This window comes from Hippopotamus amphibius, chromosome 2 (assembly GCF_030028045.1).
Source record: "Hippopotamus amphibius kiboko isolate mHipAmp2 chromosome 2, mHipAmp2.hap2, whole genome shotgun sequence".
NCBI classification, from domain to species: Eukaryota; Metazoa; Chordata; class Mammalia; order Artiodactyla; family Hippopotamidae; genus Hippopotamus; species Hippopotamus amphibius.
In genome coordinates this window covers 71598203-71624224 of record NC_080187.1, presented here as the reverse complement: position 1 = coordinate 71624224, position 26022 = coordinate 71598203, and the positions used below count along the sequence as shown (strand labels likewise).

Genomic DNA, 26022 nt, shown 5'->3' with positions numbered 1-26022 from the left:
ACAATAAAGAACAGATTTACAGTTTCCCACTTATATCCAATACCTTTTTCTTCTATTTAGGAGGTCATAAAGCTGTCCACAGTAGATTTCATAGAAGCTGATCCACACAAAAAGGTGCCTTCTTGGCTGGGACACATCTAGTTGTCTGAAGATATCTTTGGCAGCTAGAGCATACAGTCCTGGGTTCTGATGAGTTCCTATCATGGTATAGGTCTTTCCAGCACCTGTCTGTCCATACGCAAAGCAAGTGGCATTGCCTCTGGGGGAAGAAATCATTTGTATTTACTTTTAAATATTAAGAGAAATGCTAATCTACACACAGATTTTTAAATGACAAAAGTCAGGTGGAAAAAGAATCCTTGACAAAATTCAGCTAGAAAATACACAGTCCTTTAAGGAGAAGAGGGCTTTACATTATAAAAACATGGGAGGAGGAAAAAAATTCTCAAAGCAGTACATGAGTTTTTTTTATGGGAATTTTTTATGGAACTGGTAAGACCATAAGACAACTCTAGAAGATAAGGAAAAAAAGCTTCATGTTAGGTGCTTTAGAGGATCCTAGAAAAAAAAATTGTGTTAATCCTGAAAGATAAGTTTGGTGAGAAGAGTAATAGAGAATTAAATACAATAAATAATAGAATATCATATGATTAACAAGATAGTGGTGACCACCCATATGAGTATTAAGGAAGTTCAAACAGAGGTAAAATCAAGCAAAATATTTGAGGGACTCACGAAAGAACTCTTAGGGCCTTAGTTTTCACTTTCATCAATAATTTATTGGGTTGCTTGATTTCCAAGATCCCTTCTAGCCCTGATGTCCTATGATTCTAAGTGGGAGTCACTATTCTTGCATGTGCATATGCGCGTGTACACACAACTTGTATGAATGTGAAAAACTGCAAAATAAGAGGTGGACGGAAGAGTTGGAGGCCAACCTGCCAGCTGTAGTATGTTTTAGGAGGAGATGAGGCCAAGATTACCTGAGTACTGTGGGGTCCTATGTACTATGTAGTCCTAGTACTATGTAGTACTAAGCAGAGAGTGAACATAATGTTATGCAGTAAGTAGCTATTGCAGACTCTTGAACAGGAATCACATGGATTAATGATAAAAGTAGCTACTTGTAGCAAGAAAAAAATTCTATGTGTGGACACAGGGGAGGCGGAGGCTAGAGGTGGGCAGAGAGATGAATATATAGAAAGGATGTGAAGCCAGATAGAAACCAAAGAAAGAATGATATAACAAGAGCAAAGGAACCATGGAAGTGTGAGAATCAATAGACTGGAGCTAATCAGATTTAAGCTGTTTAGAAGCAGAGACCAGTTACTCCTTGCCTTTTAAATCATGGCTCCCAGCAGTGTGGGCACTTGAATACACTGGCAGAGACACAGTTAGGAAAAGAATTACAGGAGGAAAATTTGAACACACTGAAGAGCTAGCAGAATGAGAATAATAAAGAATAAAATCTACCTTATCTTCTGAACATTTTCGTGATGAACTTTTTAAAGAAAACAACAGATGAAGAAAGCTCTTATTACATTTCACTAATAGAACTTACCTAATAATTTCACCTAATCTTTTTATTGATAACGTCTTAACATTCAAATTCTAACTTATTTTAGAAACTTGCTCTCTCAAAAAGCACTCCCTAAATTTGGTACATAAGAAATTGAACCTGAAAGAGATTTCACTTTTTAAAAAATTTTATTTATATTTATTTATTTATGTATTTTGGTTGCGCCAGGTGTTAGTTGCAGCATGCGGGATCTTTTTCAGTTGCGGCATGCGGACTTCTTAGTTGCAGCATGCATGCGGGACCTAGTTCCCCAACCAGGGATTGAACCTGGGCCCCCTGCACTGGGAGTGAAGAGTCTTACCCACTGGACCACCAGGGAAGTCCCCAGAGATTTCACTTTTTTAATCTGCTCATAAAAAAAAAAAGTAACTTCTACATAACAATAAAAAATAACACAAAAAACAGACAAATGAAGATATCAGAATGGCCAATAAGCACATGAAAAGATGCTCAGTATCATTAGACACTGGGAAAATTAAAATTAAAATTAAAAAACACAATGAGGAACTTCCCTGGTGGCACAGTGGTTAAGAATCCACCTGCCAATGGAGGGGACATGGGTTCGAGCCCTGGTCCAAGAAGATCCCAAAAGCCGCAGAGCAACTAAGCCCATGAGACACAACTACTGAGCCTGCATGCCACAACTACTGAGCCCATGTGCCACAACTATTGAAGCCCGTGTGCCTAGAGCCCGTGCTCCAAAACAAGAGAAGTCACTGCAATGAGAAGTCCTCGTGCCACAAGGAAGAATAGCCCCCACTCACCACAACTAGAGAAAGCCCGTGAGCAGCAAAGAAGACCCAATGCAGCCAATAAATAAATTTATAAATAAATAAATAAATAAAAAAGTAAAAATACTCCGAAATCAGCTACTCTAGAAGGCTGTTCAACATTTTCTACCTGTACCTGACTACATTTTAAATATACAAGAGAGGCCCCTAGTACCTACTCTCCCATTTAATGTTTATATGTGAATAATTATTTTAAAATTAAAAAAACACATCTATGAAAAGTGGGTGATAGTTATCTATCCTACTTGAAAATATCAGTGAAACTATAACTAGAATACATAATTCCTATTATCAAAAGTTCAAACTAACTACAACCACTTACACCTTCTTATTATGAGGACTTTTGATGAAATAATATTGTTGACAGCTTATATTTTCCCACTAATAAGCACAGAAAATCAATTTCATCAGTATAAATGGAAATTTTGCTAAATATTTATAAATGCTTTGTGAGTCCTATAAATAGAGACACTGGATTTTATAGAAGAGTTTAAATTCATTAGGTCAAAACACAATTTCATGTTTAATTCAAAATAACTGAAAAACATAAAGAAATATGATTTACGGAAAATAGAAAATAAAAGACAGGAGGAGCAAATAATTTCTATCGTACCCATTGAAAATATGCTGAATGAGTGGGTGAGTAGTCTTCATGTATACATCTTGATTGGTGCATGCCTCATCAAAGACTTCATCAAAATAAAAAACATGCTGAAAAAGAAATTTGATTTTTATAGAAAGAGACACTTTCTGGATTTTCTTCATCACTATTCTAGTTAACACACAATAAATGCGCAAATACATTTTTAACAAACTGTCCATGACAAACTTAGAAATAAGCAATCATTAACTGTCAAATGACAGGGCCTTCTTTTACTTAAGATCTCTATAAACATGTTCTTATAACGTAAAAACTAAACCACACAATTTTTGTTCTCTCTTAAGGGAAGTAAGTTAATGAGTACAACAGTGAGCCTATCCTCCTTAGGTCTAGCAGAGGAACTGAATTTTATGGAGATTATTCTCATAGCCCAGCTAGAGCCAGCATATTTGAAATTTGGGAGGAATTCTAGAGGAAGATCTTTATTCCATAGGTTACAGAGCTTAATTTATAATTCCATAAATATGTATTGCTCAGCTGGTAGCATGTATACTGAAATAGGCACTTCAAGGGGCCCAAAGATATAGACATTACCCTACTCCACAATCTAAAGATGTTAATGTGGACAAGTATACAAATGACCATAAGGCAGAAAAAATTTGAAATCAAGTATATGTGGAATTCAAAAGAAAAACATCATCTCTCTGATTGAGAAAGACACTCTGAAAAAGCTGTACTGAGAATGCGCCATGGGGGAAGAAGAGGAATTTAAGAGGTAGGGACTAAGGCGGGGAAGGTTTTCTGGGTAGGGGTAAACATGAGCAAAGAGTCAAAGCAGGAAAGGACAAAGAATGTTTAGGGGACAGGGAAGATTCAATGAAATATTGGATCTTGGCAGGTAGAAAAGTGAAACAGAAGGTGAAAATAATGTTAGGACTATGTTGTAGGGGCCTTGGGACATCAGCCTTAAGGGAAGGGATGCAATGCTTATATTTAATTCAGTAAAAGTGGAAAGACAAAAAACTTTGCAAAGGAGAGGGATGACCTGAGCCATTTTATTGGAAGACTAATCTCGTTTCATACTGTGAATGGATTGGAAACAGAAACACTAGTAATTCAGTTTTTACTGAGGTTAAGAAGGGTCTAAATTAGACAATGACAAAGGAAATAAAAAGGGAATGGATGCATGAGAAATTTGGCAATGACTAGATGTGATAACTGGGGAGAGAAAGGAGCCCAAGATGACTCCCAAATGAAAAACCATGCTAATCTGAAAGAGGAGAGATAGGAGACCCCATTAAGCTGGGTCTAGAAAGCATTACTTCAGCAGGCGTGATTATTTGCATAATTTAGAGGCTCACTACGTTGGCAGCCCAACTATATCTGAATAAGAAATCCTAATAATTTCAAGTCTGATTGCAGCATCATAATGGCAGTCCACACATAATGAATGAGAGATGAGGCTCTATTTTCTGCTACCTTTTGGGCCGGCTCTAAATATTCAGTTAAGAAAAAATTTTATGGGCAAGTCTGGAAAAGTGGACTTAACCCAATTTATCATGGGTCACTGTACCTCAAGTTTGATTCTGTTTCATGTACCACTACATTACATTAGAATGGAAATTTGTTAGGTCATCTGAAAGAAACTGGGGCTACAAAGTCAAAGTCAAATTTATCATTTAGAAAAAATATCCAGGAAATTTCCTGGCAGTCCAGTGGTTAGGACTCCACGCTTCTACTGCAGGGGGAGGGGGTTCGATCCTTTGACAGGGAACTAAGATCCCTCAAGCCACACGGTGCTTTCCAAAAAAAAAAAAAAATCTCCAGAAGTTCGGAGGTGAGAAAAAAATGTATCTGTGCAGCATGATAAAGAGATCTGTGAACTTTTAGTGCTCTGAAAAATATGACTGATTTAAAGAACAGTAAAATATAACTATTGAAGCTGGGTCACAGGTAGATGGGGGTTCATTATACTTTTGATTAAGCTTGAAATGGCAATATGTTTCTAAAATCTGACTTTAATGGGCAGGATTTATATCTAATTCACAACTGATCTTTAAGCAAGAAGACAAATTCATTCTTTGCTCAAATACCACTGTAGGTTTTTGTAGTTAAGTAGGAAGTCAAAAGCATTTTTGGCACTTCTCAGGAAAACAAGAAAAAAATGAACAGAAGTAAATGTGGAAATACCTTTTTGGGGAGTTTTATTTCACTGAGTATATGGCTATTCTTCTGTTTCTATAAATGGGTAAACACTTTGAAAGCATGTATTGATTAAAGGAATTAGTATCTTTCCTCCCAATAGGATTTAAGTACTGTTTTTTCCAGTATTTTTGTAAGAATATTTCATGAAAGACATATGAACATGCAAGATTACTATTATAATTCATATGCATCACATATACTTTCATTTGATCATATTTTATCAATGAGGTTGGATTAAGATTCACTTTAGGGAGTTCCCGGATAGCCTAATAGTTAGGATGCTGGGCTTTCACTGACATGGCCTGGGTTCAATCCTTGGTCGGGAAAATCATTTTAGCCTTGATATGATCAGAGTTGCATAGTTTATTTTTTAAAGAATTTTTTTCAGATTATAAATTTATTTATAGAATATCTCCGGAAAAATACACTTAGAACAGGTAATACTGGTTGTCTTCAGGAGGAAATGGGATTAAAGATACTCTTCATTGCATACCCTTTTGATTTTGAAATAGGTAAATCTATCCTATTTAAAAGTTCTTACTTTTTTATATATGAGCAACACTACTGATTACAGAAAAAATTTTAAACATAGGTAACAACAGATAAGAAAATCAAATTATCTGTAAATCTTACTACCACTAGAGATGGCCACTATTGACTCTGATATATTTCAGTACCATGTTTTTTTTCACATATATTTTTTTCTTTAAAAAATTGGAATGAAACACATACAGATCTGTTTCCTTGTTTTTTCACTCATTATGTTGATATAAAATTTAATGGTAAGTAGGACAGCACACTGTATGTATATGATCACATACACTAAGTAACAAAAGATTTGAAAGGATAAGATATTTAAAGGACACATAAACCTATTGTTTGAATTTCTGAATAAGTTTAAAAATAAAACCCAAAGAATCTAGTATCAATATTTATTTGCTATGTTTGCTATGAGACTACCTTTTCTTCTTTCTACTTAAGGAAGAAAAAAGGGGGAGAAAAAAGGCCTCTCAACACATATATTATAAGCATTGACAGGTAAGGACTTTGACCTATGAGAGCAAATGTCCAAAGTTCAAGCCGCAGAGACAGTGCTATGGAAACTATGGGTATTCAATAAGTATTGACCAATGGTAATGACAAAGAAGTAAGGTTATTGTGTTTTGGGATAATGGAAAAATACAAAAGCTAAGATGATGCCTCCTTGATGGAATTACTGTGACAGAAGCATCATTAAGGCAGTCTTGGGTAGATGGTAATTGGATAGGGCTATTACCATGGCTATAAGTAGCCATGTGACTAGATAGTATTACAACTAATTGGTCATTTGGGCCATCTTCAATATAAGTACCTCCCACCTAGACTTAATAGATTATGCATTGACCAGCAATCAATAAGGCTGTTAAAGTGATTGGGTTGGTTATACAGTGGCCTAGTAATTTAGTGCCCATAGAAAGACTCAGTAGATTGCTTTGAATGTTACTGTGAAACCCAATTTTGGTAAGCAAAGAAAAAGAACAATGCAAGTGTTAAGAAAGGGAGAGTATTAACAACTTGACTTCAGTGCTAAAGGATTTATTCCAGTAGAGTCAAATCTCAGCTGACTAAGGTGAATTGCTTGCACACCGGATTACATGCCACTTTACTTTCCTTTTTACCAGGGTTTTGTACTTCTTTTTTTTTTTTGCACTGAGTGGCTAGCAGGATCTCAGTTCCCTGGCAGGGAATTGAACCCAGGCCATGGCAGTGAAAACCAAATCCTAATCACTAGACCACCAGGGAACTCCCAGTCACTGGGTTTTGAACCGAGAGAGAGAGAGAGAGAGAGAGAGAGAGAGAGAGAGAGAGAGAGAGAAGAGAGAGAATAGAACGAACATAATACAAACACTCAAGGAAGCAGATTTAGAGTAAGAGAAACTCTGAATTCCCAAATCTTAACATCTGGTGGATTATCCCGTTTTAGATTATTCATAATGCTTCATAATTTTAAGAGTACCTGAATTATGGTATCTTCCATCTGTGGGGTTTGCTGCTTTCATAAAAGAATGAAAGAATTATCGCAGGGGTACCTATCAGCTAGGAATAAATTCCTTTCAATATCAAACCCTTTGTCCTTGGACTCATCGTAATCATTCTGGCAGGAAGTGAACATTTTTTAATGTGTTTGAGCTACAAGTGTTTTATTTAAACCCTTATATGTTCGATGTGAAATCGTATCTCTGGATTATATTTACTCACTGCAATCTACCTTGTACAAAGTAGCCTGCTCAGGAGCCTGATCTCTACCAAATTAAGTCTAGGCCCAAACACAAGTGAGAAACAAAATAAGCAGTTGGCTGGCAGTTTGGGGTCTTGTTGCTTAAAAATATATCCTCCATCATTAAACTCCAGACTTAACACTCAGCAGAATGAAAAGTTCACACTGTGAGAGACAGGAGAGAATTGAGACTGACTGCGTGACCATCACACAGCTGCTCTGGTGCATACGCTCAGTGACTGGTCCGGTCTACCACCAGTTCATTATTTAAATTTTTTTTATTCCCTCATTCAATCTTTTCTGACTGAATATGTATAATTAAATTCACATAAAGCATGTTAAGTGAATGTATGATGCAACACTACTGCGCTAGAGTAAAGAAGTTACGTTTTTTATCTCCCACTGCACTATATTTTTTAAAAAAACGAAGGCTAAGGTTTATAATGACTTAATGCAATGTCACATCAGGAATGAATGTCAACACCCAAACTGAAAACTGATTTTAGAATTTGTACTGCTACTCAAACAAAAAACAAAAAATTGACACTTGATAATGTTAGTTTCAAACACAAAAGGAAAGCATCATACCTGCAGAATATATTGTGTGAGGTCAACTGCTTCCTTCTTCTCATGAACAAATACAGTTTCTTTATCTTCTACAGTAATAATATTAATCTCTCCACGACGTACCTCCCTCATGCCCAGAGGGCGTTTTCGAACACAAACTCTGATTTTCTCCATCTCAGTCCAAGGATTCTCTTTCTCTGAGGTGTTCTGGCTGATATGTTTATAAGCAGGCTTTAATTTTCAATAATAGGATAAAGCTACTTAAGAGGTCAAAGTATCAGTACATTTTGTTATATATCAGGTGTAATACACACACGCATATACACATAAGCGTTACATACTAAAGTGGTGACACTGAGAAAGTTCTTTCATTAGCTATAAATCCTCCAGGTTACTTCTATCTCTATCTCTACTCCACCCCACCCAAACACAGGTTTCTTGCTTCCTTTCAATCCAATTATTATTGTATAATGACTGTTTTCTTGACCATTCAATCTAATTTCTTTTTTTATCCTACCTGGGTTTATTAAATACTTTGAATTTGGTGGTAGGTTCCAATGTATTTTCCTGCTGCTTCTCCCAGATATATTCTGGCACTCCCTATGTCTTGTTTTCTTGCTTCCTCTTTTTGCTTCCTCTGATATATATTTATTGATTAGAAGACAATCCTGTATTTCTTCTTCCCAGGACAATTTTATGACTGGTGCTGTCCACCACTAACCTTTCTAGTCGGATACATTTCTTCTCTGGCTGACTGCAGTGAATTCATCAACCTTAACATACAGAATATTGAGGCAGTACTCCTTGGGTTAAGAATACAAAATTCATCAGGTTTACTAGCTGAGCCTAATGGTGGTATATATGTATATATCTATGCATCGACCACCTACCTGTGTAGAAATGCCTTTTAAGCAAGGTAACAAGAAAATAGAATCCATGAAAGTAGATGTTTTACCAGGACCAATACCTTTGGCACACATGCTAAGAACGTCTTAGCAAGAAATTATTCCCTTCCTTTACATTTTAGAATTTGATTAATAGCCCCTAAAAAGCCTTTTACAATAGATTTTACACAGGATATTTCACTATATAATTGTTTCACATCAATTTCAATTTTCTGAGACCTCCAACTGGCTGGGAAATTATTTTTTTGCCAGGATCTAAAGTAGAAAAAAAGTAGCAAATAAAATTTCTAATATAATGCATAAAAGACTACTCAAGGCTTTTGAAGCATGTTTTGTTTTTAACCAATGTACAAAAGACATCTAAAAAAATGTACCATTTTGACATTAAGTGTGGCAAAATCTTGACAATCATTAAAAGTGAATGAAGGGCATGGGTGGGGTTCATTGTTCTATTTTCTCTTCTTCTGCATATGTTAGATTTGTTTATAAGAAAAAAACAATTTGTTTTCTTTTTTTTTTTCCTGTCCGTGCTGCAGGCTTGCAGGATCTTATTAGTTCCCCAACGAGGGATTGAACCCCAGGCCTGGCAGTGAAAGTGCTGAGTCCTAACCACTGGACCGCCAAGGAATTCCCCAGGAAAAAAAACAAATTTTTAATGTATCCTAAAAGGTTCTGTTTTTTCTTTTTTAAATACACCTTTACTAGAGTATAATTGCTTTACAGTGTTGTGCTAGTTTCTGCTGTACAACAAAGTGAATCAGCAAAGGTTCTGGTTTTAATACTCAATCTTTCCTAGAAGAAATAAAATATATCTGTCTGACATGCAAAGAATTAATACAGCTAGAGTTAGGTCTGTTCAAGATCTTAAATAAGTCAGGGCAACCAGTTATCTAAATGCCTTACTTTTACTAAAGAGTCCGATAATTTATTTTGAATTACCTGATTTGAGGTATCCAAATTTGGATAGGAATGACTCACTAATAGGAAGCGTTAAGTTAGAGAGGGAGTTTCTCAGGGTTCTGAAACTCTGGCTTCTACTTAGGGTTTGGGTGAGAAGACAATATTGAGAATTATTAGGGAAAATGTACTTTCTTACCTCCATTTCTCTAATATAACAAGGAATGGGAAAAGTAAGATAATAATGATATAAAAAGTGAGAAAGCTCTATTTAATAGCTTTTGTTCTGGGTTTGCCACATATAAACCTCTGTGAAAGTACTTATCTCACTATTATGGTTGTCTGTCTTCCCACTTACCCTGCCCCCTAAGAGTCAGAGAGTCTCCAGATATCCTAATTATCTTTATATCTAGAATCAGGGCAAGCAGAGGTGATACTTTATATTTCCCAATTAAATAAAATAGCAATATTTAAACCAAAATATCCATTCTATCTAAATAAATAATGCCAAATCATATCTTAATTCTATGTATAAATAATTCCAACGTAGATTTTTATGTGTTGTTCAATGTATGACTAATATTCAAAAAAGTATTTGTTCTTTCATCACTGAGCTAACCAATAGGACAGCAACAATCTTGGCTTTGACGGTCACAGAACAATCTAGTTCCTTTCACTACTAAAAGAAAACAGTAGTATATGCTCTGTGCTTTGCTAAACGAAACCAAAAACTAAAATTTTTTTTTTCAGAAACACTACAGAACTCACTTAGTTATTTCAAATTACTAAAGGCATTTTTACCTTTAAAATTGGGTCTTCTAGTTTTTTTGAATAAGAACTGTTTGGTTATGAAATCCTCTGAAATCTTAGCCAATATAAGACCAGATGTAAATACTTCGTTTTAAGGTATGACTAATAGCCTTTATTTAAAAAAAAAAAAAGCGGCTTAAGAATACATTTTATTTCTGCACAACTCACCATTTATAATTTTTAATATAGCAAACCAGGGACTTTCCTGGTGATCCAGTGGTTAAGAATCTGCCTTCCAAAAAAAAAAGAATCCGCCTTCCAAAAAAAAAAGAATCCGCCTTCCAATGCAGGGGATTTGGGTTCTATCCCTGGTTGGGGAACTAAGATCCCACATACCGCAGGGCAACTAAGCCACACGCTCTAGAGCCCACACACAACTACTGAGCCCTTGAGATTTGGAGCCTGTGCACCACAACTATAGAGAAGCTCATGTGCCACAACTAAGATCTGATGCAGCCAAATAAATAACAAGCAATACACATTATTTTTAAAAGAACATATTTTCTATTATACCACGGTTGGTATTAGGGCTTACTTGATATTTCACCTCTTAGGGACCCTATTTCAAATTCTAACCCGAAGCACTAAGTGAAAATAGCACTGTCACTCTGACTCCCAAACTCTAAACTCCATCAAAAGTGTCTTATTCTTTGCAATGACCAAAATCATCTGTTCTTCCAGGGCTGGATTGTAGAAAGTACTCAAAATCAGGACCATATTTCAATATGTGCAGGTAAATCAATTGCCCCAAAGACCTATTTAATTTAACGAGTCGAATTAAACAGTTGTTTTTAACTCAGCTTCATACCTCTTGGCCGAAGTAAATTTGATAGCCTTAAAAAAAAAATCCTGTGGAATGTGTAATTTTTTTTTCCACTGCAGAGGCTAGCTAACTATTGATATTTTACCTTCATGGATGCATTAGATGTATCATATTACACTATAATAATAAAAATAGGTCTGCTATAGGAATAATAGCAGATCCTGGTAAGTAGCAGCTGCTTGATACTCATGAACAATACCATCTTTCGCCCATCTGGAAAGTCCAAATTCTTCATTAATTTTCCCCCATCAAGGTACTTTCATTATCACTGCAGAAGCTGTTCACTATCATTTCCTGTAAATATGAAGTAGTTGGTCTCCTCTGGTCACGGAGAAGCCTGCTCTTGCCTAAGGCTATCCTCCCTCAAAAAAAAAAAAAAAAAAAGAAAGAAAGAAAGAAAAGAAAAGAAAAGAAAAGAAAAGGAAAGGAAAGAAAAAGAGATAAAAATTAGTTATTACCTGATACAGGAATGAGGGATTCCATAGTTATACCCTATAACATGAGAGACTCTTTGAATAACAGGACTATCACAATCTCCCTGTATTGGAGAAAAGTGATTTGATGAAAAGAGTGAAGTGTTAGTTTCTTTTTGTATGTAAGAATCAGCAGCTGTGGCATTCAGAATTCTTTTTGTACAGTACTGGGAATCATCTGGTACCATGTGCTCCAGTACTTTTAGGTAACTAGACTTCTGTTCACTTGCAGATAAATCTGATAGATTGCACAGTTCAAACTGATTGTTGCTGGTAGCTCTATCTTTGTTGTCAGCAGGAGAATCAAAATGCAGTTGTCTGCGAGGTCCAGATCTGGATTTCTGAGGCTTGACGCACAGACTGCTTGTCTGAAGAGGATACTCTGGGCTACTGACTGCTTTATCTTCTTCCTGCATAATCTTAATGATTTTGATAAGATGGAAGAGACGTTTGCGGTGGTTCATGTCATGGACTCCCAATCTGGAGTAGTCCTTCATTGTAATGTTGGCTAATTCATCTATTTTCTGAAGGCCAAAGGCAGTAAAATGAGGATAATACTGTGCTAGTTCAGCTTCACAAAGACATTCATATAACCAGGATGTCATTTTTGTGAATGGGTTTGTATAAACTCTGAAGAGAAAAAGAAAATTCATTCATTTGAAATATAGTATATATAGTACCATTATTCCTTTAAAAAATGAAAACCACAGAAGAAACATTCAGAAAAGTTCATTCTAGCATACCAGGTTTACAATAAATATACTTTTCTTCTAAAATGATTAAACAGCATAGTGTATAAAGATACTTAAAATGCAACTGTAGTAACAGATCGAATTTGTCCATCTGCTTAATAAAAAGAGACTTTCAAATGTGTATATACACAGGTACCAGGTACATGCGCACACACATAACACAAGACACTTACTTATTTCTAGGGAGTTCCTTCCAACCTTGCAATGTCTACTTAAACTATACCACAAACTACTGAAACCTTGTTCCCAACTGCTGATTGTTATAGGACTAATTTTAGATGTTCAAGTTAATGTCAAGGCATGTTGCACAACTGTTTCCCATGATTAATGAACAAAGGCTAAGAACTCTTTCAGAATGGAAAGCAGAATTAAATAGTGGACCACATCGGATCATAAACGAATATAACTCAGAGGAAATCACATTTGTGTCTGCTGAGTACTGGTACAAGTTAGCTGAATAAAGAGGTAAAAACATCATTTATTTAGAATCTACTAATTCAGGATTTCAGAATATTATAAAAGTAGCTGGTTATAGATGTCTGCCTATACAGAATACAAATAGAAGAATTTACCTAGGAAATTAATACTATTGTCAAGATTTTAAATGGTTGTACATTAAAATGCTTAAAAAAATTTAATGCCAAGCTATTTAATTAAATACTAACAAGTGTTGTGGTAATAACACATAATCCTGGTCGATTATTAAAGTCAGGACACTTAGGAGTTCTCCATAGCACTGTTAATCAAGTTCAAGTTCATGAGAATATTCAAAAGTAAGTAAACTACATTTTCTCTTAAAAATTTTTTAGTAATTCAGAGTTTTCAAAATCTATTAGTTCTTGGTAAAGCTTTTCTGTTTTTCATTTTAATTTATATTTTTTCTTCATTCTAGAAGAAATAGAGAAAGAGGCCAGGGCCAGGTAAAATGATGATTAAAGGACCCTGTGTAATAAACGTTGGAGGAAATGCTGCTTAGGCTAAAGAAAAGGCCAAAGGGGCTAAGTAACACATTCTAAATTCATCCTGCTTTTTCCCACCTGTGGTAGATTAAAAAAAAAAAAAAGTCACAAATTCTTTGCAGATTCTTCCATCAAGAGATGGAATTTATTTTTCCTGTTGCATTTAGGCTGGCCTTGTGACATGTTTTGGCTGAGAGAATGTGGTGAAACTGACACTGACTTCCATGCCTAGTCCTCAAGAGCCCTTGCAGCTTCTACTGTTCTCTAGGGACTCTGCTGCTGTCATGTGAAGAAGCCCAGCCAAAAGCCATATTCAAAGCCAGACATATTAGAGAAGCCATCTGAAACTCTTTAGCCCCAGTGGCGCCACCAGACTGAAGCCATATGACAGTCCCAGGTGAGACCTGAACCATCTAGCTAAGCCCAGCCCAAATATATGACTCATAGAACTATGAGCAAATAAAACAGCAATTGTTTTAAGACACCAAGTTTGGGGGTCGTTTACTACACAGTAGTAGATAACTGCAACACCAACAGCTTCTATGCCTTTTAAATGCTGTATCTTTGCCTGAAATGTTCCCAACTCCTTCTGCCTACTAAAATGAGTCATGTCCATTCTTTCAAGATAGCTCAATAGCTCTCCCTCACCCCGTGAAGCCTTCTTTCCTATCTCAGCCTCTTCTATCATTTTACCACCACGCATCCTACAATAGTAGTTAAACCAGGCCACCAATCAATCAATCCCTTTACTTCAGTTTCTTCTAGCTGGAATACCTGTCTTTCCTTGGAAAAACCCTATTTATATTTTTATTCCGTGAGGCATGCCCTAGCAAGGGATAACTGTTATTTACTCTGTGCTTCAGTAATAACAATAATAGCAGCTGGTATGTATTGAGCATTTATTATGTACCAAGCACTGTTCTAAGCACTGTTAACCTCCAAACAATCTTATGAAATAGATAAACGTGTGACCTTCAGCAAGTTACTTATTTAACATCTCTGAAACTCATTTTTCTCAACTGTAAAATGGAAATACAAGAGTCCCCACAGTTCCTAGAGTTAGGAGTCAATGAGAAAATACTTGTAATAATGCAAATATTAGTCAGCAATAATGTCCAGTATCTAATTAGTACCCAATAAGTATTGATAGTAGTCACTACTGAGATTGTTATTTCTGTATTACTATCTTTACCACCTCACCCAGAACCCAGAAAAGAATAAGCCTTCAACGTTTTGGTGTGTTTTAAGTTACTTCTAAATAGTTATATTTCCCACTTGGCTCAGCCTAACCCAGGGGAACAGGTTAAGTGCTACACAGTCTTCTCAATTTCCACAGGCTGTACAAGAACCTGTATTTCACACACCTATTCTCTCAGCGACATACCCAACATTTCCCAATTCAACTCTGATAATCATGGCTTCTATTGCATCCCTTAATCGGTACCTTCAAGACCAACATATTTATATTGCAATGCTTGGATATCCCATAATATCATGGGAGGAGAAGATACCGGAGTTAACAGTAATCTGGACATGCAGATTAAAGCAGCCAACAGCATCTTCTACATAAAGCATAGTGCCTTTCTGAGTCCTACAGTTAGCTTATGTTCCTTTGTTTTAAAATTAGATATGCTTCCCATGTATAAAATAGATAACTACTAAGTACCTACTGTATAGCACAGGGAACTCTACTCAATACTCTGTAATGACATATATGGGAAAAGAATCTAAAGAGTGGATATATGTGTATGTATAACTGATTCACTTCGCTGTACAGCAGAAACTAACACAACACTGTAAATCAACTATACTGCAATTAATTTTTTTTAAAAATTAGATATGCTTCTTTCTACCACATTTCATTTCATTTCATAAAGGTGTAGCCCCTCTCTTCTTCTGGGATAATTATCAGAATCACTCCAGGAACTTTAAAAAATATAGATAACCTGAACCCCATCCCAAATCCATAAGAAAACAAAAAAAACGAAACCAAACAAAAAAATCCTCCCAGGTCTTGAGGGGGAGCAGACATAAGAACACTGAAAAGGTTTCCCCAGGTGATTATGATTGCACTGCATTGATATATCTATCAAAATTATAAATGCAAATACACTGACCCAGCAATTCCACTTCTAGGAACATATTCTACAGGTATTATGTACAAGTACAAAATGACGTAGTACAAAATTATTCACTGCAGCACTTTATATAATAGCAAAGAAATGGAATAGGGACTGGTTAAATAAATCATGGTAATCCATTAAATGAAATACTATGGGACTTCCTAGGTGGTGCAGTGGCTAAGAATCCACCTGTCAATGCAGGGGACACGGGTTCACTCCCTGCCCCAGGAAGATACCACATGTTGGGGAGCAACTAAGCCCATGCGCCACAACTATTGAGCCTGTGCTCTAGGGCCCATGAGCCACAACTACTGAGCCCATGTGCCGCAACTACTGAAGCCCACGTGCCTGGAGCCCGTGCTCTGCAACAAGAGAGGCCACCGCAATGAGAAGCCAGTGTACAGCAATGAAGAGTAGCCCCCGTTTGCTGCAACTAGAGAAAGCCCCATGTGCAGCAACGAAAACCCAACACAGCCAATAAAATAAATAAATAAATAAATAAATAAATATATTTATTTTAAAAAAAAGAGAGAGAAATAGTATGAAACAACTACAATGAATAAATAAACTCTCAAAATATTACAGAAGAAAAAGAAAGCTCCACAATATGTTAACTAAAACAAGGAACAGAACAGTTTGTATAGTAAAGGTATTATTTATTAAAGAGAAATATAACTGATCTATAATGATCTATATATTTCCTTATCAGGCATAAAATATCTTTGACAGGATGCACAAGAAAGTAATAAGATTGGTCGGGGAGTGGAACTAGTTGGTGGAGGATAAGCAGGGGAAGGAGACTACTGTATGCCAATAAATGTGGTAATTATTATTACCTTTCCTATTATTTCTACTTCACTGCTGTTTCCATTACCCAGAAGAGGAGCTAGAATAACTGCTTGGTAAATTTTGAAACTATGTAACTATATTACTTATTTCAAAATATATATTTGTAATTTTACCTACTTCCTTTCTTCCCAATCTCCCCAAATTGATCTGATACAACTACTTGTTACTATTTTGGTGTTTTTCTCTCTAGCTTTTTTTTTTAATACAAATATGGTTGATGTACATTATATTAGTTGCAAGTGTACTACATGATTTGACATTTGCGTATGTTATGAAATTACCATAAGTCCAGTAACCATCTATCCTGCAAATTATTACAATATTATTGACAATACTCCTTATGCTGTATACTATATTCCCATGACTACTTTTATTATATAACGGGAAGTTTGTATCTGTTAGTCCCCTTTGCCTATTTCGTCCACTCCCCCCCCACCTTCCAGCCTTTTTTTAAGTGCATTTTTTTACACTGCATTTAACACTGTACTCATAACTATACTGCAATCCACTTTTTAATTTAAGTATTTTTATACCTATTTGTTATAGCCATTAAAAACAATCCACACTATTATAAATAATGTTTGCTGAATACATGAATTACCCCAGGGAGATGTGATTTCTCTCTCCCAACTATAGTGTTTTCTTGTTTTGTTTTGTTTTTTTAATTAATTAATTCACTTATTTATTGGCTGAGTTGGGTCTTCGTTGCTGCACACGGGCTTTCTCTAGTTGTGGTGAGCGGGGGCCACTCTTCATTGTTGTGCTCGGGCTTCTCATTGTGGTGGCTTCTCTTGTTGTGTAGGATGGGCTCTAGGCATGCGGGCTTCAGTAGTTGTGGCACGTGGGCTCAATAGTTGTGGTTTGCAGGCTCTAGAGTGCAGGCTCAGTAGTTGTGGCTCACAGGCTGAGATGCTCCGCAGCATGTGGGATCTTCACATCCCAGGGCTCGAACCCATGTCTCCTGCATTGGCAGGTGGACTCTTAACCACTGCGTCACCGGGAAGGCCCCGAAGTATAGTGTTTTGGTTGTAAAACTTATAGGGTATTTATTAGACTCATATTTTTTTTTAATTTATTGCCAGCTTTGTTCCAGAGATGATAAGGTAGCTCTGCCTTATACCAAGTGTGAATTCTTAAAGAGAAAAGGAATATGATCCCACTCAGCCCAGCACTGTGCTAGACAGGTATGCAACAAGTATTTGTCGAATGAACAGAATCTGCTCAGACAGGACAAAGGATGAAAGGTTCTAACATTTCTTTCTTTTTTTTTTTATACTGTCCAGCTTAATATGTTTTATTTATTTTTTTATTTTAGAACTTTTATTGAGATACAGTTAACATACAATAAACTGTATATATTTAGAGCATACAATTTGGTATCCCAATCTCCCAATTCATTCCCCTCAACCCTCCCCGCTTTCCCCACTTGGTGTCCATATGTTTGTTTTCTACATCTGTGTCTCCATTTCTGCCTTGCAAACTGGTTGATTTGTACCATTTTTCTATAGACCGCATATATGTGTTAATATATAGTATTTGTTTTTCTCTTTCTGACTCACTTCACTCTGTATGACACTCTCCAAGTCCATCCATGTCTCTAGAAATGTCCCAGTTGACTTGCTTTTTACAGCTGAGTAATATTCCATTGTATATATGTACCACATCTTCTTTATCCATTCCTCTGTTGATGGACATTTAGGCTGCTTCCATGTCTTGGCTATTGTAAATAGCACTGCAATGAACAATGGAGTGCATGTGTCTTTCTGAATTACGGTGTTCTCTGGGTATAGGCCCAGCAGTGGGATTGCTGGGTCATATGGCAACTCTATCTTTAGTTTTGCAAGGAACCTCCATACTGTTCTCCATAGTGGCTGTATCAATTTACATTCCCACCAACAGTGCAAGAGCATTCCCTTTTCTCCACACCCTCTCCAGCATTTATTGTTTGCAGATTTTCTGATGATGCCCATTCTGACCGGTGTGAGGTGATACCTCATTGTTTTGATTTGCATTTCTCTAATAATTAGTGATGTTGAGCAGCTTTTCATGTGCCTCTTGGCCATCCCTATGTCTTCTTTGGAGGAATGCCTATTTAGGTCTTCTGCCCATTTTTGGATGGGTTGTTTGTTTTTTTGATATTGAGCTGGATGAACTGTTTATATATTTTGGAGATTAGCCCTTTGTTGATTCGTTTGCAAATATTTTTTCCCATTCTGAGGGTTGTCTTTTCATCTTGTTTATAGTTTCCTTTGTTGTGCAGAAGCTTTGAAGTTTCATTAGGTCCCACTTATTTATTTTTGTTTTTATTTCCATTACTCTAGAGGGTGGATCAGAAAAGATCTCGCTGTTATTTATGTCAAAGAGTGTTCTTCCTATGTTTTCCTCTAGCAGTTTTACAGTGTCTGGCCTTACACTTAGGTGTTTAATCCATTTGGAGTTTAGTTTTGTGTATGGTGTTAGGGAGTGTTCTAATCTTATTCTTTTATATGTAGCTGTCCAGTTTTCCCAGCACCACTTATTGAAGAGGCTGCCTTTTCTCCATTGTATCTCCTTGCCTCCTTTGTCATAGATTAGTTGACCATAGTTTATCTCTGGGCTTTCTATCCTGTTCCATTGATCTATATTTCTGTTTTTGTGCCAGTACCATACTGTCTTGATCACTGTAGTCTTGTAGTATAGCCTGAAGTCAGGAAGCCTGATTCCACCAACTCCATCTTTCCTTCTCAAGACTTCTTTGGCTATTCGGGGTCTTTTGTGTTTCCATACAAATTGTAAAATTTCTTGTTCTAGTTCTGTGAAAAATGCCATTGGTAATTTGATGGGGATTGCATTGAATCTGTAAATTGCTTTGGGTAGCATAGTCATTTTCACAATGTTGATTCTTCCAATCCAAGAACATGGTATGTCCCTCCATCTGTTTGTATCATCTTTGATTTCTTTCCTTAGTGTCTTATAGTTTTCTGAGTACAGGTCTTTTACCTCCTTGGTTAGGTTTATTCCCAGGTATTTTATTCTTTTTGTTGCAATGGTGAATGGGACTGTTTCCTTCATTTCTCTTTCTGCTCTTTCATTGTTATTGTATAAAAATGCAACAGATTTCCGTGTGTTGATTTTGTATCCTGCAACTTTACCAAATTCATTGATTAGCTCGAGTAGCTTTCTGGTTGCATCTTTAGGATTTTTTATGTATGGTATCATGTCATCTGCGAACAGTGACAGTTTTACTTCTTCTTTTCCAATCTGGATTCCTTTGATTTCTTTTTCTTCTCTGACTGCTGTGGCAAGGACTTCCAAAACTATGTTGAATAGTAGTGGCGAGAGTGGACATCCTTGTCTTGTTCCTGATCTTAGAGGGAATGCTTCCAGTTTTTCACCACTGAGAATGATGTTTGTTGTGGGTTTGTCATATATGGCCTTTATTATGTTGAGGTAGATTCTCTCTATGCCCACCTTCTGGAGAGTTTTTATCATAAATGGGTGTTGAATTTTGTCAAAAGCTTTTTCTGCATCTATTGAGATGATCATGTGGTTTTTATCCTTCAGTTTGTTAATATGGTGTATCACATTGATTGATTTGCGTATATTGAAGAATCCTTGCATTCCAGGGATAAACCCCACTTGATCATGGTGTATGATCCTTTTAATGTGTTGTTGGATTCTGTTGGCTAGTATTTTGTTGAGGATTTTTGCATCTAAATTCATCAGTGATATTGGTCTGTAGTTCTCTTTTTCTGTAGTTCTCTTTTTCTGTAGTATCTTTGGTTTTGGTATCAGGGTGATGGTGGCTTCATAAAATGAGTTTGGGAGTGTTCCTTCCTCTGCAATGTTTTGGAAGAGTTTGAGAAGGATGGGTGTTAGCTCTTCTCTAAGTGTTTGATAAAATTCACCTGTGAATCCATCTGGTCCTGGACTTTTGTTTGTTGGGAGATTTTTAATCACAGTTTCAATTTCATTACTTGTGATTGGTCTGTTCACATTTTCTATTTCTTCCTGATTCAGTCTTGGAAGCTTATACCTTTCTAAGAATCTGTCCATTTCATCCAGGTTGTCCACTTCATTGGCATGTTACTTGCTTGTAGTAGTCTCTTATGGTGCTTTTTATTTCTGCAGTGTCTGTTGTAACTTCTCCTGTTTCATTTCTAATTTTATTGATTTGAGTCCTCTCCCTCTTTTTCTTGATGAGTCTTGCTAGAGGTTTATCGATTTTATTTATCTTCTCAAAGAACCAGCTTTTAGTTTTATTGATTTTTGCTATTGTTTTCTTTGTCTCTATTTCATTTATTTCTGCCCTGATCTTTATGATTTCTCTCCGTCTACTAACTTTGGGTTTTGTTTCCTCTTCTTTCTCTAGTTTCTTTAGGTGTAAGGTTAGATTGTTTATTTGGGATTTTTCTTGTTTCTTGAGGTAGGATTGTATTGCTATAAACTTCCCTCTTAGAACTGCCTTTGCTGCATCCCGTAGGTTTTGGATTGTTGTGTTTTCATTGTCATTTGTCTCTAGGTATTTTTTGATTTCCTCTTTGATTTCTTCAGTGATCTCTTGGTTATTTAGTAGCATACTGTTTAGCCTCCACGTGTTTGTGTTTTTTACAGTTTTTTTTTCCTGTAATTGATTTCTAATCTCATAGCATTGTGGTTGGAAAAGATGCTTCATATGATTTCAATTTTCTTCAATTTACCAAGGCTTGATTTATGTCCCAAGATGTGATCTATCCTGGAGAATGTTCCATGTGCACTTGAGAAGAACGTGTAATCTGCTGTTTTTGGATGTAATGTCCTGTAGATATCTATTAAGTCAAGCTGATTTATTGTGTCATTTAAAGCTTGTGTTTGCTTATTAATTTTCTGTGTGGATGATCTGTCCATTGGTGTAAGTGGGGTGTTAAAGGCCCCCACTATGATTGTGTTACTGTCGATTTCCTCTTTCATAGTTGTTAGCATTTGCCTTATGTATTGAGGTGCTCCTATATTGGGTGCATATATATTTATAATTGTTATCTTCTCTTCTTGGATGGATCCCTCGATCTTTATGTAGTGTCCTTTCTTGTCTCTTGTAACACTTTTTATTTTAAAGTCTATTATCTGATATGAGTATTGCTACTCCAGCTTTCTTTTGATTTCCACTTGCGTGGAATATCTTTTTCCATCCCCTCACTTTCAGTCTGTATGTGTCCCTAGGTCTGAAGTGAGTCTCTTGGAGACAGCATATATATGGGTCTTGTTTTTGTATCCATTCAGCCAGTCTGCCTTTTGGTTGGGGCATTTAATCCATTTACATTCAAGGTAATTATCGAGATGTATGTTCTTATTACCATTTTCTTAATTGTTTTGTGTTTGTTTTTGTAGGTCCTTTTCTTCTCTTATGTTTCCCGCTTAGAGAAGTTCCTTTAGCATTTGTTGTAGGGCTGGTTTGGTGGTGCTGAATTCTCTTAGCTGTTGCTTGTCTGGAAAGCTTTTGATTTCTCCATCGAATCTGAATGACATCCTTGCTGGGTAGAGTATTCTTGGTTATAGGTTCTTCTCTTTCATTACTTGAAGTATATCATGCCACTCCCTTCTGGCTTGCAGAGTTTCTGCTGAGAAATCAGCTGTTAACCTTATGGGAGTTCCCTTGTATGTTATGTGTCATTTTTCCCTTGTTGCTTTTAATAACTTTTCTCTGTCTTTAATTTTTGTCAGTTTGACTACTATATGTCTTGGTGTGTTTCTCCTTGGGTTTATCCTGCCTGGGACTCTCTGCACTTCCTGGACTTGGGTAGCTATTTCCTTTCCCATGTTAGGGAAGTTTTCAACTAGAATCTCTTTCAATATCTTCTCGGGTCCTTTCTCTCTCTTCTCCTTCTGGGACCCCTAGAATGCGAATGTTGGTGTGTTTAACATTGTCCCAGAGGTCTCTTAGGCTGTCTTCAGTTCTTTTCATTCTTTTTTCTTTATTCTTTTCCACATCAGTGATTATCACCATTCTGTCTTCCAGCTTACTCGCTCTTCTGCCTCAGTTAACCTGCTATTGGTTCCTTCCAGTGCATTTTTCATTCCAGTTATTGTGTTGCATATCTCTGTTTGTTTGCTCTTTACTTCTTCTAGGTCTTTGGTAAACTTTTCAATCTTTGCATCCAGTCTTTTTTCAAAGTCCTGGATCATCTTCACTGTCATTATTCTGAATTCTTTTTCTGTAAGGGTGCCTATCTCCTCTTCATTTAGTTGTTTTTCTGGGGTTTTATCTTGTCCCTTCACCTGGTAAAAAGTCCTCTGCTTTTTCATTTTCAGTATCTTTCTGTGGCTGTGGTTTTCAGTTCCACAGAAGGAAATACTGCTGATACTGCTTGATACTGCTGTCTGCCCTCTTGTGGAGGAAGCTATCTAGGAGGCTCATGGGTGCTTCCTGACGGGAGGGACTGATGGTGAGTAGGACTGGGTGGGCAGAGCTCAGTAAGACTTTAATCCCATTTGGTGGGAAGATCAGTAAAACTTTAATCTGCTTGTCTGCCAATGGGTGGGGCTGTGTTCCCACCTTGTTTGATGTTTGGCCTGAGGCTACCTAGTAGTGGAGCTTACAGGCACTTTAGTGGGGCTAATGTCAGACTCTGGGAGGGCTCACGCCAATGAGCACTTCCCAGAACCCCTGCCCCCAGTGCCCCTGTCTCCTCAGTGAGCCACAGCCGCCCCCACCTCTGCCGGCAACCCTCCAGCACCAGCAGGTAGGTCTGATTCAGTCTCCTATGGGGTCACTACTCCTTCCCCCTGGGTCCTGGTAAGCACACTTTTTTGTGTGCCCTCCAAGAATGGAGTCTCTGTTTCCCCCAGTCCTGTGGAGGTCCTGCAATCAAACCCCGCTGGCTTTCAAAGTCTGATTCTCTGGGGATTCTTCTCCCTGTTGCCAGACCCCCAGGTTGGGAAGCCTGATGTGGGGCTCAGAACCATCACTTTAGTGGGTCGGTTTCTGCAGTATAACTGTTCTCCAGTTTGTGAGTCACCCACCCAGCATTTATGGGATTTGATTGTAACACGATTGCGCCCCTCCTACCGTCTCATTGCGGCTTCTCCTTTGTCTCTGGATGTGGGGTGTCTTTTTTGGTGAGTTCCAGTGTCTTTCTGTCGATGGTTGCTCAGCAGTTAGTTGTAATTACGGTGCTCTTGCAAGAAGGAGTGAGCGCACGTCCTCCTACTCCGCAATCTTGATCCAATCTCCCAGCTTAATGTGTTTTAAAAAAATAATCGGTTCTACCATTTCTACTTTTTGTCTAGGGCAACTAAACGATTAAAAGACTCCATGAAGCCTGTTTATGTGGCTATGGAGCCATTTTTTTCTCAGTTTCCTAACTCTCTATAAGGCCCATCACCCAGGAATGGAGACAACCTCAGGGTCCTTACAACTGAGAAGAGCCTAATATATATATAAATGTCTTTACCAGTATCACCTTGAATACTTCATATAGGTCAAAGAAACTTTTTATATAACAAGGCTAATCCTATTATTTCAGCAGATAGTTTATGTTCATACTACTTTGATGATCTGAGGAAACTTAATTTATTAAGTTTTATTTTATGCCAAGCACTATGCTTAAGTGCTTTATATACACTATTTTATTTAGTTTGGTTATACGAGAATTCTGTTTTAAAAACTCTGTTGGAGTGAACCCTTCAAGTGAAGATAGTGCTTGTTTACTGGTTGTCATTTTAGGTTGACAATTTCAATGTAAGTTACTCTTAAAACGTTAATGTTTTATCCAAATTGTGTTAGTGGGCTTATTTTTCAGTGGGCAAAAAAGGATGAGAGCAAAGGATCATTTTAAGAGTACTTTGCCTGACATCTAGAAGTCTGATTAGACAATTAGCGAGGAGAACAAAAAAGTCCAAGGCTGGTGGTCTGGTTTTAATTAATTAATCAATTAATTAACTTCTTGGCTGCATTGGGTCTTCATTGTGAGAACGGGCTTTCTCTAGCTGCGCCGAGCAGGGGCTCCTCTTCATTGTGGTGCGTGGGCCGCTCATCACGATGGCCTCTCGCTGTGGAGCACTGGCTCTAGGTGCGAGGGCTTCAGTAGTTGTGGCACTTGGGCTCAATAGTTGTGGCTCATGGGCTCTAGAGTGCAGCCTCAATAGTTATGGTGCACGAGCTTAGTTGCTCCTTGGCATGTGGGATCCTCCCAGACCAGAGATCGAACCTGTGTCCCCTGCATTGGCAGGTGGATTCTTAACCACTGAACCACCAGGGAAGTCCCGCTGGTGGTCTGTTAACAGGATAACTCAGACTATAATCTGTAGCAGTTACCCAGGTAAAAGTTACAACCTACGAGTAGCAACAGACCTTCCTTGGGAAGGAGTGGATGATAGTGGGGAAAAACTACGCTAAACTAAAATCGTTTTTCTATTTCAACAAATTTATTTAAGTATGTTTGGATTCAAGTTGCCAAAATATGACTTAAATGAATATTATCTGTACCCCAGGATTTTTACTCTAGATCCTCTTAGGCAGGCTTACCAGGATAATGACCCTTTTCTACACACCTACCTACAGGGTGCTTTTACTTTTATTCGATGTTTTCTTTATAGCTATGTGTTTATTGCAGGATGTTCCTTCATCCTTCTTAGAAACAGTTTAGTTATAATAAAATACTGGCATGTCAGCTTTATCAGTGGACTTAGAAGGTAACTACTACTAAATAAAGCACTGGTATTAACACACCACAGACATCCAATAAACACAGACCCTTAACTAGCACTGTCAGCAAATACATTCTTATTCTGTAGGGAGGGAGACAGAATTGAAGAGAGAGCAAAACACTCACATGCGTTTGGGGGGTTTGTTTCTTTGTTTGTTTTGGCTGCACTGCGTGGCTTGTGGGATCTTAGTTCCCGACCAGAGATTGAACGCAGCCCTCCACAGTGGAAGCACCAAGACCCACCCACTGGACTGCCAGGGAATTCCCTGCTGAAATATTTAAAAAGTAAATCCTATACATGTCATTTCACTTCTAAATTCATTTTTTTAAATAGATGTTTTCTTATATAACCCTAATGCCATTATTATACCTAATAAATTTTTAAATAATTCTTTGGTATCGTATATTCACTCCATAATCTAATTCCCCAATTATCTAAAAAAGTCTTTTAAAAATATTTATATCTAAATATATATATATACAATATATGTATATTTTAAAGTATCTTTTTACAAAAATATCTTTTTGTTCAAATCAGAATAAAAACAAGGTCCACGCATTTGGTTGTTGTGTCTCGTAAGCCTTTTTTCTTACAGGGCAGTACCCCATCCTTTCTTTTATTCCTTTGTATTCCAGTGACTTGTTGCAGAAACCAAGTATGTTCCATACTTACACTAAAAAAATCACTCACTGTTCATCTGAAGTTCACATTTAACAAAGTGTCCTGCTTTGTGTTGGCTTAATCTGGCAACCCTATATTAGAATAAA

At 37.0% G+C, this 26022-nt stretch overlaps 1 protein-coding gene across 1 annotated transcript in view; it reads right to left on the bottom strand.

Moving 5' to 3' along the window:
- The window catches only part of KIF24 (kinesin family member 24), a 74499-nt gene that overhangs the window by 34482 nt on the left and 13995 nt on the right, over positions 1–26022 (bottom strand). Inside the window, exons 2-5 of the mRNA XM_057721450.1 lie at positions 11894–12538; positions 8022–8211; positions 2984–3081; positions 44–259 (exon numbers count right to left, since the gene is read on the bottom strand). Coding sequence (XP_057577433.1) covers positions 44–259; positions 2984–3081; positions 8022–8211; positions 11894–12513 — 1124 coding nt within the window. The 5' untranslated portion in view covers positions 12514–12538. The remainder of the gene's footprint in view (positions 1–43; positions 260–2983; positions 3082–8021; positions 8212–11893; positions 12539–26022) is intronic.